Source organism: Panthera leo, chromosome B4 (genome assembly GCF_018350215.1).
Source record: "Panthera leo isolate Ple1 chromosome B4, P.leo_Ple1_pat1.1, whole genome shotgun sequence".
Lineage (NCBI taxonomy): Eukaryota > Metazoa > Chordata > Mammalia > Carnivora > Felidae > Panthera > Panthera leo.
In genome coordinates, this window is record NC_056685.1 from 96,494,843 (window position 1) to 96,508,737 (window position 13,895).

Sequence of the window (13,895 nt, forward strand, 5' to 3'; positions counted from 1 at the left end):
TAGATCCATTTTTAAGTGGTCTAAGTATCAATGCTACTTAGCATCTAAATATGTTCTCTTCCCTCATTTTCAGTGTTTGAAACCACTGAACACACAACATACATAGAATTTTTATTTGTTGTTAAACTTTCTTTTCAAATGCTTATTTAATTACTGAAAACAGCACACAGTGCTTCTTCCTCTTCTACTTTGTATTTTCGTATTGTTTTGTGTCTTATTAAAAGCTAAGCCAAGGAAAGATAATAGAACTTAAATCAGTTCATTTCATTTTTTAAAAGGTGCCCTGAGACAAGATTGAAGGGGGGGAGACAGAAGGGATGGGGTTTAAAATTAATAAATGAAGTGAAGTGCTTGGATGAGGTTGGCCATTCTGACTCCCATTACCCTGGGATATTAGAACCCTGACTTTACCATCCACCAATACCTAAGAGGTGTGAGGCATGAATTATTTTTTGTTTTTGTTTTTGTTTTAATTTCCAAAAGGAATAGAAATCATTCCCAGGCAGGTTAGTTCCAAGATGGGCTATACGTAGGAGTGATAAAGAAATTCATGAATGTTTTCTGGTGACTAAATGTGGAATGTCACTCAGGAAAGCATGGTCTTAAATGTCCTGGTCGGCATATATTTTGGCCTTCACCAAACTGCCCTTGCAGCCCAACTGTTTCAGTACAGTAGTACCCTGCCACACTGTCAGGGCCTGACTCTGTCAACGCCTCTTTACTCAGCCGGATCCCGCCCAGCTGCCAAATGCTGCTTTTGGTCGGTCCTCCATCCTCTCTGGCCCTGGGCTAAACCTGCTTAGGCATCAACCCTGGCCTTGCCAGGAAGTACATAAAAACTACTTGACTGTGGCAAAGTTAGAGAGATTTAGGCCATGCCTTTGAGAATGATCAGTCTGACACAAACATCACTGATGCAGAAAAACATAAAGGACCCGCAAATGACAGAACAAATTTTGAACAAAAATACTCTGTCAGCCTATAACATGCATCAGATGTATCAGCTATGGGTCTGACTCTTTAAAGGAAGAATTTCTCCCAGGCTGTATAAGTACATCAGTTCTATAGAGCCTTGCTTTTGCTAGAGTTATAAAATCATATGGATAATTTTGAACCCTGAGAACTTGGCATGTAAAATATTAAGAGTAAGATAATGCATGGAGTCCCTTTAATCTTGAAAATTATTTTCTATCTATTTTGAAATAACAGAGCTTGCAGTTAAAAATTTAGTATTCAATTGTATATTATTGATCATTTTATTCACTCTAACCTGTGGTCAGAGCTTCAAAACCAATTCTATCTGTCTTTTGTATATAGACTATCTACATCTTTATTAAACAATGCAAGCTGTTGATCCAGTAAAATACAGTGCCCACGATACAAGAAACCCCATAAATTGTGGACATTTTCTGAGCCAGTATACTCAATTGTTTGTCTTGAATTTTTTAAAGCATACTAGAACATCACTACAACATTCCCAAACATTTTTAGTGTAATAATAATTATATTTGTAGCACAGAAAGATCTTTACATCACTAATAATTGCATAAAGTTTGATGGCATATAAAAGTGAATTAAATATTTGCTAGAATTTATGCACTTTGGGAGTTCTGAATTTGTGTAGTTTATTTTTTTCTTTATGAAGTTAATATATTGCAACCTTAAGTAATATCTCCTCATATACTTATGGAGCTTCTCAGAGTCCCGTGCTACAGAGAATTATATTTACCTCCACACTTGTATTTTCTTTTGCTATTGACCCAATGACAGCACTCTCTCAAGGGTGTATGGTGTCTACATTAATGCTTTCCTAATATTGGTACCATTTTTAAAAAAGATTTCTCACACTAAAATAAGTACCTATTATTGTCTACCTTAATGTGGTTATTAGGATAAATATTGTTTCATTAAAAAAATGTGAACTATGAAGAGAGGTAGTCCCAGGGAATATTAAAGAAAAAATATCTTTGAGGTCTATTGAAATGCATTTTGTGTATGTTTTTGTTTTTGTTATTTTTCTGCTTAAAACGAGATGGCTAAAATGAAAACTTAGGTGGCTGGGACACAATCTAATTTCACAAATTCTTTTTTCTAGTCTTTTTTCAAACATAACCTACTGTAGGGTGAGATTTCCTTTATACCACACCACACTTCACTCAACAGTGTTTAGTGTCTTCCACCCTTTTAAGTTATAACCGTAAAGCAACCTAATTGCCACGCTTTCTTTGATTTTTGAAATGAAATTTGTGAAAAGATCAAATATGTGTTGTTTGGAAAGTTATGAAAAATAACACATAGGATTCATTGGATAGCAGTTCAGAAATGAATACAAATTTTAGATATGCTTGGTATTTTGTAATTTTTATTTTGTTTCTGTGACAATATATAGATTTTCACTGTGTGCATGCACAATCGTACATACATGCAGACACACAGAAGGCAAAAGCATTCTTAGAAAAAATATAGAAGACTGTTTCAAAAGTTTTACAAAATGCCCGAATGTTTGTATCCCAGTACCTTATAGTTAACTCTTTTGCATCTGAACAGCTATGTGCCGTTTAGGAAGTTTCCTATATGTATGTGCCATTGACTGTAAACAACATGTGGGTATTGGCATGAATCTCTTTTTCTGTACTTTAGAGACTTTTGCTGAAATTCAAATATTGAAGCATGCCATAGAAATTTTATTATAATTTCTAGCTTCACTATTTAGAAGAATAGAGTCTAACTAGATGCAGAATTATATTTTTTTATATAAGGGAAAATAGTGTTTCATTCACATTCCATGATCATGATTAAAAAAGATATATTTATCCTTAAGGATTTTAAAACATCTTCAGTTTTACATATTTCTTGCCCTTTAACTGATACTTATTTGGCTTCACAATTTAGTTGACCCAACTCCATGTGGAAGACGCATACCAAAAAGTCAAGTTCATAAAGTTAATCTCTGTCTTGCCCATAGAATGATTTGGCCCCTTTTATTTTACTTTGGTCTAATCCCATGTGATCCAATTCAACAGCAATTTATGGAATGCCTTCCATTTCTAGGCTTTTTAAAAATCTTTGGTACACAAATATGGGCTCATAGTTTACTTTGAGAATCAGATGCACAATCAAGCACTATTCTCTCTTAACTAATGCTTTTGATTAATCACAAAAGAGTTATTATTTTTAAAGATCTGCTGTTAAATAAATAAATATCAACTCTCTTTGTCTTTCTCACAGTAATACCGTTATTAAATATTTGTCATATTCTTAGTATTATATTACGACCTTGGAGGTATTTGATAAAGAGCTTACATGGGTTGTGTTCATTTACTTGTACTTTGAAAACAATACTTTTGGCTACTATAGGTGTGTTTATTTCCTGACCAACTGTGTAGATTCCATTGTAGTACAACATAGTGTCTCCATATAGTTGGCATTCAAAAATGTTTCTCTGGCTACATACAGCGTATACTTTTAAAATTTAGAATTTTAAACATATTATTTTAACTTTTCATATTATAGATGGCAATTCGTATAAAATTGTGAATTTCTGCCAATCTTCCATTTATATTTTTTTAGTATTACTGAATTCTGCTTATTGTAAGTGGGAAACATGAAATTATAACATAATCAAATTCCATACGACAGAATGAGAGGAGATGTCCTCTTTTCCCATCCCCCCCAAAACATATTCATTATATTTTTAAATTATATAACCCTGGATATGGTTCCTGAAAATTCTCAATTCTCTGTCCACTCTCTAAATTACAGAGCTCATATAGTATCTTTTCCATAAAATCACAAATATTTTTCACATACTAGATATTATTGGCTACCCCTGTTCTTAATGGTGCAATGGTAGGTCAACACTGAACTTATTTTAAGACCATCCAGCTTATCTCTGGCTAGTCACTTGAGATTAAATTGATACTACTTCATGTACAAAAATAGGCTTCAATTTTTATCCCATAAAACATCAAATCCTAGAAAATTCTTCCCTTAATCGCTGAGACTCATGACTGAACCCTGCACATTGGTTGATGATTTTATACATCAATTTGGAAATTTCATTTCACAAAACAGAACATTAAGTGTGTCCTATGTGTTCTTTGTATTGATCTAGATTTTAGGGACATCTGATTAGTTTCTTTTTTCATTCCTACTTTGCTGAGCAACTTTAAGTGTGCTGTATTAATTAACCTTTCTGTAAAATGTAATAATAGTACTTTTTAGGATAGTTATCTGAATAAATAAAGATAATGTTGAAACGTAAATGCATGAAGCCACTGAAATGTGTACTAATTTAATATAGAAATGAAAGGAAAAGAGTTGTTTTGAGATTTTAATCAATTTGTTATGGCTCTGATTTATTGATTTAGCTACTTTTTATTCCTAATGCAAAATGCAAATCATTTTGTTTTGTTTTGTTTTGTTTTGTTTTGTTTGCAAGATAAATTGTTTTGTTGAAAGTCCCCCTTCTGTATTGAAATTCAAACACTTACAGGCTAAGTCTGTGTAATGGCTTTGAAGAAGTGAATTCATCTTCCTTAGTTTTGTGACTGGGGAATTTTTTTTAGTGCCCCTAAAGAGTAATAAAAATCATGCAGAAGGTGCATAGCAAATGTTGTTTGTTTATTTGTTATAACCTTTTTTTATTCTTAAAGTTTCTATTTTATTTTGCAGTTACTTGTGGCAGATTCCATTAACTATTGTGGTAGGAAATAGAAGCCATGTGTCTTCAGAAGCAATTATTTGGGTGTCTAACAAAACAGGTAAAATATATTTTTTCTCCTCAGGAACTATTTGGTTTCAGATAATTGTTTAACAACTTAACCTCTGGTTTCAGCTGTTGTAAAAATGTGCATAAAGACAAATTAAAAAGAAAATATAGAAGAATGATAATTACCTCTATAAAATTAAGTATAATATAGTATAGTTTGTACATAGTCTAATTTTAATCTGCCTATATAATTATTAAATTTATTTATGTCATTCAAAGTAAAGAGAAAATTTTAAACCAAGCATTTGTAGTACTAATTTTGGCTGTCTTAAACTGTATTATTTTATAATCCCAAATGTAATTACATTAGAATCATAACTCCCAATAGAACAGTATACCAAATAATGGAACACAGGACACATTTTAAATTCCATTTTTCTGCTATCTTGTCTTTACTGGCTCTTTAAAGAATGGGCAAGGTGATATACTCCGTAAAATCAGATAATTATAGGGACAGAGAGGAGGGGTCTTGATAGGTCATCAAAGTGTCCCCTAAACTAGGGTTAACTCTCAAGGAGCAGAGAAAGATGAGATTCTATTCTGTTTCTAAATATCTTCAAATAAGATAGTAACCTATTTCAATTCACTGCCAAAAAGCTATTTCTTGAATCCAATCTAAATCTTTCATGCTAGATGTGAAACAGGTCTCTTTAATTTCTGTTTTCTATTGAATTGAATAAAAAAGGCAATTATTATCTTTTATGCAACATTTCATTTAGATTTAAATGGTCAAGTATGTCCACACTTTGTTTTTCTTATTTCTTTGTGTTCTGCTAATTGATTTCATAACCACTGTATAAGGAGCCACAAATCTTTTTTTTTTTTTTGCAATAAGTGAGGTATAAACAAATACATAAATAAATAAAAAGTAAACATTGTTTCTGCCCCCTAAGTCTTGCTATTATAAGGGAGATGTGAGTGCTCAAAATCCATATATACAAGAAAAAGTTCTTACAGAAAAATCTAATCTACTTACCAGAAATGTAAATCCTTGTATTTCCAGTTGAATTTTTATTCAAATTTTCGTGCTATTATATTTTAACACATAATCACGTATTATAATAATGTGTTTTTATTTATATATATCATGTATAAAAGATTCATAAGTAATATAGTGATGAATTGAAATGCTTACTTTAAAATTTGGTGTTTCTACTTTTAAATTGCTTATTCTATTCTATTCTCATTTCTTAGACTTAGCATTCATACCATGATTTTGAATTCACACTATATTATTTATCATTTTACTTCTTTTTTACTTTCATGTGATTGTTTTATCTATCTACATAATTTGTGATGAAATGATGAGTGAAAACAGTGAGTCATTAACCTAACAATTTAACTGTTAGACTAAAGTCATCCCTACATAGGATTGCTAGGGACATGAAATAGAACAGTTTTCAGAAACCAAGTAAAACATTTCTCATTGGAAGGTCCAATGGAAATGGGACAATTGGAAGAGTGCAGAGATACTGATCAAATGTCAGGATCAGACCAAAACTTTTAGGCAGTGTTGGGATTCAGGGCAAGTCTGATTCTTCTTGGATACTTCCTCAAAGGTCCATTTCCCCTAACTCCCCAGTTATTTGCATGCCGTCATTCATGATAACCTCTGGTTTCGTACAGAGTACCCAGAATAGGGTCACAGCTTTTCTTGACTAATAACCACAGGTGTATTTGAGAAGTTGTTTCCACTTATAGTCTTTCATTATTAATCAGGAATAATAATAACATGATGTTTCAAAGTGTACATTTGCCTAAAATGTCACCTATATTAATCCACATGGCTGTTACACACACTATATAGTATGCACAGTGCATAACTCTGGGAGATGATATTTACATTGACTCTTATACTGATGGCACACTTCCTCTCCCCAAAGTTGTACAGTATGCAATCTACAGAGTATAATGTGTCAGTTTTCATTAAATCACAGCAGAATCTTCAGGTTGATGAAACATTGTCCCAACTGAAATGCTCACGCCTTTGTGGGGAATGCCCATCCCAAGTAAATGTTCCTTGAAAACTTTATAAATCCATAAATCTGGAAGAAGCTTCCAAGCAGGACCTAAAAGAAAAACAACCATTCTGTTTTCCCTGTTGAGTCTCATTCTGACTATATTTGGTTTTGTCTTAAAGTCCTTTATTCTGATGACAAATAAAAACTGACACAATGTACAAATTGGGGGGGGGGCAGATTGTTAACTCTTGTGTCCTTTTATATGTTATGACTTCTCTCTCTTGTTTTTCAAAATATAGTCAACTAGTATCAATAATAATGTTTTTCCATAAAAACATTAAAAAACTATTTTGGTCAATTCTTATCAAAATGCATCTTAAAAGTCCACCTTTTAATTATAACAATAAGATCAATGTTTTAATATTTTTCATTGTCAGTAACATAGATTTGATCTCAGGAGGTACTAAGGCACAGTCATTGGTAAATAATTAACGTATAAATTTGATTTGAAACATATATATTCTTGACATCTCAATTTTTTAAACCCTTTAGATGATTACCTAATTGATTCCAAGTTAAGGCATAGTTCATTTTAGCCTAAGAATAGTTTTAAAACCAATTTTTTAAATAATTGAAAGCAGGTAAAGGATTTATGTCTTTTGATTTTAATGTTGAAATACTGAGAATATAGACATTTATAAATGTAGCACCTTGGATATGGATTGACAATTAATATGTAATGGAAGGAAATAAATTTAATGCAAAATGTTAGAAAAGATTCAAAATAAAAGGGAAATTGATTCTGAAATTACAAGTAAATATTAAAAATAGTATAATGATGTAGTGTTTGCCTTAATCATTGGTTTATATAAGATTCGCAAGCCTTTAGAATGAGTTATTTTTATCCCCATTTTATATGAGGAAGTTAAGGCTTGAGAAATAATTTGCCCAAATTGTCTTAGGACCTTCCTTTTCTTTTCTAAATTATTGCCTCTAAACTACACACACATACATACACACACACACACACACACACACACACACACACACAGGATTTTAAAACACATAGATTGCTTAACTGATGTGCCAAATCCTCAACACATTGCCTTTGTGTTCACACACATGGTTCTTTATAGGTTCTACAGAGTATTTTCTAATTCGATTCTCACACAAGTCCAGTGAAAAAGACAGTATGTTTTGCTATACCTGAGTTTGTTTTACACTAATACCCTTGTTACTTTGGCTGACTTTTTCTTAGATTTAAATTCTGATTTTTCTGTAACCAGCCAAAACTGAGTAGAAAAGCTTAATCTTCCTCTTTTTATTCTGAACGTATAGAATATAAAAACAGAATACTATAAAATTTCAACTACTCTGTGCCTTGATATAATCTAAATTTTGTGCCATTTTGGATACATTCTAAATATAATTCTAGATTGTTATTACTAACATTCAAATATAATTTCCATACTTTTTATTTTGGTACTCATCACATGCCATACACACCTCATTAGGCCATTGGGAAAGATCTCTTTAAAATTCATTGCTTGCCATTAGTTAATTTGAAGAACATTTTAAAGATATAATTAACTAGAATGAAAAAGACATTTAAAAATCTATTACAAAATCTTTCAGGGAATCATTTCTCCAAAGATTTCATTTATAAGAAAGGCATAAAAATATTCATGAACAGTAATAACCTTCAGGTTTTAGTTATCAATTTAATAATAGCATACATAAAAACAATAGATGCTGCCTTTTTTATTCTTATCAGATGACATAAAAGGTGTAGGGATTGTTTTCCTATTTTAATTTGTCTCTCTTCTCCCTATAAGTTGTTTATTCAATAAGCTTATTTACTTATAACTTATTCAATAAGTTTATTTTTAAAAATTTTTAATTTTTTGTAGTTTCAAGTTTTTATTTAAATTCCAATTAGTTAACATATAGTGTAATATTAGTTTCAGGAGTAGAATTTAGTGATTCATGAGTTATATACAATACCCAGTGCTTATCAAAACATGTGCCCTCCTAATACCCATTACCCATTTAGAGCCAAGTGTATCACATGAGATTAAATTCCGATCCAAAATGTGAACAAGAGATAACTTTATAAAACAGATCTCATATCATAGGAATCCATAATTGTTTCAGAATTGTCAAAACCTGAATTATGTATTCATGTATTAAATTTGATTATTTTTTAAACTTGTTTCTTTAATATTGTAATTTCTTCAAAAAGTAATGACTTTTTAGATGTTAATGATCAAATTTGCTCTTAACCCATGAATTCAATCACAATTTAAATATGTGTTGTTATACAATCCTAGTATTCTTGAAGACAGAGTTATGATTACTTAAGGGAAACAATATCCTCAGTATTTCAATCTTAATTTTTTTCACTGAATTCTGACATGATTAATTGAAATCTCTCTTCATAAGGTTAGGCCATATCTTTTGTTAATTATTTGTTTTTATTTTTATATCTGTAAAGTGGGGTGACATTCTGAAGCTTCATAGGAATTGTGTGGATAAGCATATTAAAGTTTTGAAAAAATGCAAAAACAAAGTATCAGATGGTTGGGGAACTATTAATATTTTAGAGAAATAGCTGATAGATTAATTTTTTTAAAAATAGCATAGATTAAGCTGGGTAAAATTTCAAATTAAGGAAAATAGTTCCTTTTTGCATTGAGCCACAGAATTGGAAGAGACCTTAAATTCTATTACTTAGCTCTTAGGTTATTTTCAGTGGCCTGAGCTCAAACATTTATGTCTAGGAGAACTGGAACAAAAATCTAACTGTCTTGCTCCTGTTCTAATTCTTGTTTCCAATGCTATGTCCCTACTTTTCAAATCAATATAAGAATGTGAAAAGTATATATCATATTACAGTAAAAGTGTTATACCATCTTGTATCCATAGAATATGATGTAGTAAAAAGGACACCAAAGTCAGAAGACCTGAGATGGAGCATTTCCAGTTTTCTTGGACAATTCGATTAACCTGTCTGAGACTCATTTCTTTATCTGTTCCAACAGATGCTATTTATAAAAGTGGCAGGAAAGCTGAAGTGCTATTTGAAACATTAAACATTAGATTTTTGTATTCAATATACATTTTTGGTTTTACTTTACATTTATAAAAATTGGCAGAACGTAGCATGCTTTAGATTAATGAGCCCACCCCATTCTAGACCTGAGCAATTAATAATCATTAACGTTCAGCCAATAATTTTGGGGTCACAACCTCTTCCTTTGTGGATTCTAGTTGAGAGAGAATATAAATTCAGTGTTTAAAAAAAAAAAAGAAAGAAAAAGAAAACCTGTTTTGTAGGCTGACGTGTAAAAACCTTGATAACAAAGTGAAAATCAGAAATTATGCATCTTACTCAGAACTGACACAAATGGTTTCTGGGATGCATTTTCTGGTTTGGAGTCACTGTGGAAATTAGATAGACCATTATGTGTGTGTGTGGGGTGTGTGTGTGTGTGTGTGTGTACGTACAAATTACAAATTTTAAGTAAACTTAATACATTATGTAACTTCTATGAAACATGAGTCCTGAGGACATCGACAAAATGATTAGAATTGTAAACTACGCTTCTGTGAAGTCAATAGAAGCTGACATCAAAGTGAACAGAGTTCACTATCTGTACCATATTTGAAGGAGTTAAATATTTAAGTTATAAGATTGTTTTCATGGGCTTCCCTTAATTGAATTAGCTGGGGAATATGAACAAGTTACCATTTTCCAAAGTGATTCCAATAAACAGAATTTATTATCTTTGTTCTAATTATGTATAGAAATATTAGATTCTTAAGCAAATGAGGTTCCTTTTCCCAACATTATTGATGATACTGGAAAGTCTGTTATTTATTTATTGGTACCTCCAAGAAAGCCCAAGAAAAAAGACAAGGAACAATAGTGACTTTAAAATAAATGAGCCCTGTTGTTTTAATCACTTTCTTACTGAATAAAATAAGTGGAATATGCACCTAAAGTGTTTTCTTTTATTCTAGTCACATATTTATATACAATCTACCTAGAAGCCACATGAGTACATTGGCAGATTTCTTGGTTACATTTATCTTGAGAAGAACACTGTGTATAGGTAATGGGGTTTTATCAAGAACAAAAATGTTAATTATAAGAAAACAATTAATTGAGGTAATAATGAGTAACCAACTAAAGGTTTTCTAGTAAATTCTAGATATAGTGATTAATTGATTAAAGAGTAGATTTCAATTAAGTATTTATGATGGTGTTCTCTTTTAATTATTGGTAATGTAGTATCTGCTATTTAGAAAATATGCTTCATATCATTTTAACCCATAATTTTAAAATCTCTTTTACCCCCCAAAATGCTGTTTTCAGAGCACCACAGAATAACTTTGGACAAAGGAAGCTGGTTGCTGGGGAACATCAATCAAACTGGCTATTTTAGAGTCAACTATGATTTAAGGAATTGGAGATTATTAATTGATCAATTAATCAGGAACCATGAGGTAAACTGGATTTATTCATCAAAGATCTGTTTTGATATGTGAACACCTGCTGTTTTAATTCTAAGTGATTCCCTTTTTTTTTTTTTTTTTCCTTTTCTGGTTGACCTCCTAGGTTCTCTCTGTCAGTAACAGAGCAGGTTTGATCGACGATGCCTTCAGCCTAGCCAGGTATGTTTTCCAGTGGATCTTCACAATAAAGTTAATGCTCATAAGACTTCCTCTAGTAAGCTAAATGCGATAGGTTTTGATAAGAAACCTTTTAAGAACAATTTCTATCTCCCATTTTTGTATTTGGATATGAATTATATTCAGGGTCCCAAACTTTTGATCAATAGTAGCCATAGGGTATTTCTGAGTCAGGAGAAGCTTGATCAATTTTCACTGTAAGTTCAATTTAACACTAGAGATTAATAATCCCTTCCCAATTTCATTAATGAACTCTACAAAATGACCATTGTGCCATATTTAATTTTTGATGGAAAATACCTTCAAGCATCAGCAATTTTTTTCCTAACATATACTCATATATCTTTTTTTAATGTTTTTTGAATGTGATTCATTATGAAAGCTTGTGCTATAAGACAGAAATAAATATTCCACAGAGTAAAGCTGTTCTGGACAAAATGTATATCAATCTTATAGCAGAAGCCTTTAGTTGTACTAGTTATAGTAATATTTACATTAGTGTCATAATTAGATTTATAATGTTAAAATGAGTTATTCCTTCAAATAGTCATTAAATACTTATTTACTTAAAATAATGTTGATTATAAACCCAAGCTATACTCAATGTTGAAATTAAATAGGAAAATAAACTCAGTCCTTTTAATATTTGAATTGTTTCACATCCAAGTACAGTTTTAATTTTAATAATCTGACATTATTGGGCAAAAAATGAGAAATAATAGTGCTAGAAGAAGGCCCACCAAGATAGCAATGGGTGGAGATAGGGATTGAGATGTAGCTTTTTCTCTACAGTAAGATATTAAGACTTCAAATAAAGTATTGAGTATGACATAAAGATTATTTTGACATAGAAGTTTAAATATTTTCTTTCTTGACATTTATTTACTCATTTTGAGAGAGAGAGAGTTTGAGCACACACACCTGAATTGGATAGGGGGAGAGAGAGAGAGAGGGAGAGAGAGAATCCCAAGCAAGCTCCACGCTGTCAGCTCAGAGCCTGACATGGGGCTTGATGTCATGAGCTGAAATCAAGAGTTGGATGCTTAGCCAACTGAGCCACCCAGGTGCCCCAACATAAAGTTTAAAAAGGGCAGAAAAACAATAAGAGAGAGTACTTAATGTAACCTTGCATTGAGAGAGAAGCAGGAAACAGAATTATGTTAAGAACACCACAAGGAAGGGTTTGGGAACAAGAAGAGAACTAATCCCACCTAATTAACACTTAATTAAGCACTTAATTTTTAAGTGTTTTAAGCTAATTAAACACTTAAAAGGTTCCAGACACTGTTCTACATACAGCAATTTGTTTAATTCTCACAACAACCTTGTGAGATATGTAGATATGTATTATTATTATTAATTATTAATTATTATTAGTCTCATTTTATAGGTACGGAAACTGAGGCTTAGCGAGGTTAAGTAACTTGCCTAACTAAAGTCACACAGCTAGTAATTGACAGGACCAGGGTTTTGTCTGTGTAGTCTGGCTGCGGAGCCCAATGCATGCATGCATATATATACATAATATCAGCAGTAATAGTATTTATTATAATGAAAAATCCAAGCAATATAGAAAGACTGATGGGGTGTGAAATGGTAGTTCATGTGAATTCTTACAGGTTTGAAATGATGGTGAGGAAGCAAATATGTAATGATGTCCTTAAGATGGAGGGCAGATGAAAATGTAAAGGAAGGGATCTTTGACTTAGATGCATTAAATTATTTTTTAATGAAATTCTTTATTTGATTTGGGTGGATGAATTATTTTTTTTTTCAAAAATTAAATTCCTTGTTGACTAAGATAGAACATTGCTTTCAATTCCAATTTTGGAAGTCTTAAATGTTTGAAGTAAATAATTTCATTATCATTTATACACATTCACCAGGAAAATATTCGATTCCCATTGAATATATATTAAAATTTGTTTTATTGATAATGAGATAATTTCCCTGTTGATATGCAAGTGAATAAATATAAAATCAGATTTCTACAGGCAAATGCCCAGCACTTACTTGGAGTTAAAGGTTATCTTATTTCACTGTTTTCTAGTAAACTTTCATAGTTTTGCTACCAATCTGTATCAACCTTCTTTCAGTTTTCTAAGCATAGCATGCTGTCTTTGGCTTCTTTAAAGATAACAAACAGAAGAGTAACAAATATTTACTAAACATATGTTCCAGGTACTATATGGAGGCTTTTATGAATGACGTTGTTCAGTCTTCTCAGTAAACCCTTGGAATGGATGTAGGTTATTATAGCCATGTTATAGCTGAGATGTAGAGGTGAAGAAGAGTTAAGTCACTTAGCTAAAGGTTGCACAGCTTTTAAGTGAGGGGTGGAGGTGAGAATCAATAGCAAACACTGGCACAGCAGAGCCCATGATCTCATGTCAGAGTGACTGCCCATTATGTGAAATTCCTTCCCACTCTCGTGCCCTATTATCTGTTGGGAGTATTACTATTAACTA

At 31.6% G+C, this 13,895-nt stretch overlaps 1 protein-coding gene across 1 annotated transcript in view; it reads left to right on the forward strand.

Moving 5' to 3' along the window:
• The window catches only part of TRHDE (thyrotropin releasing hormone degrading enzyme), a 379,106-nt gene that overhangs the window by 290,947 nt on the left and 74,264 nt on the right, over positions 1 to 13,895 (forward strand). Inside the window, exons 10-12 of the mRNA XM_042944643.1 lie at positions 4,675 to 4,763; positions 11,111 to 11,241; positions 11,354 to 11,409. Of these exons, the coding sequence (XP_042800577.1) occupies positions 4,675 to 4,763; positions 11,111 to 11,241; positions 11,354 to 11,409 (276 nt within the window). The remainder of the gene's footprint in view (positions 1 to 4,674; positions 4,764 to 11,110; positions 11,242 to 11,353; positions 11,410 to 13,895) is intronic.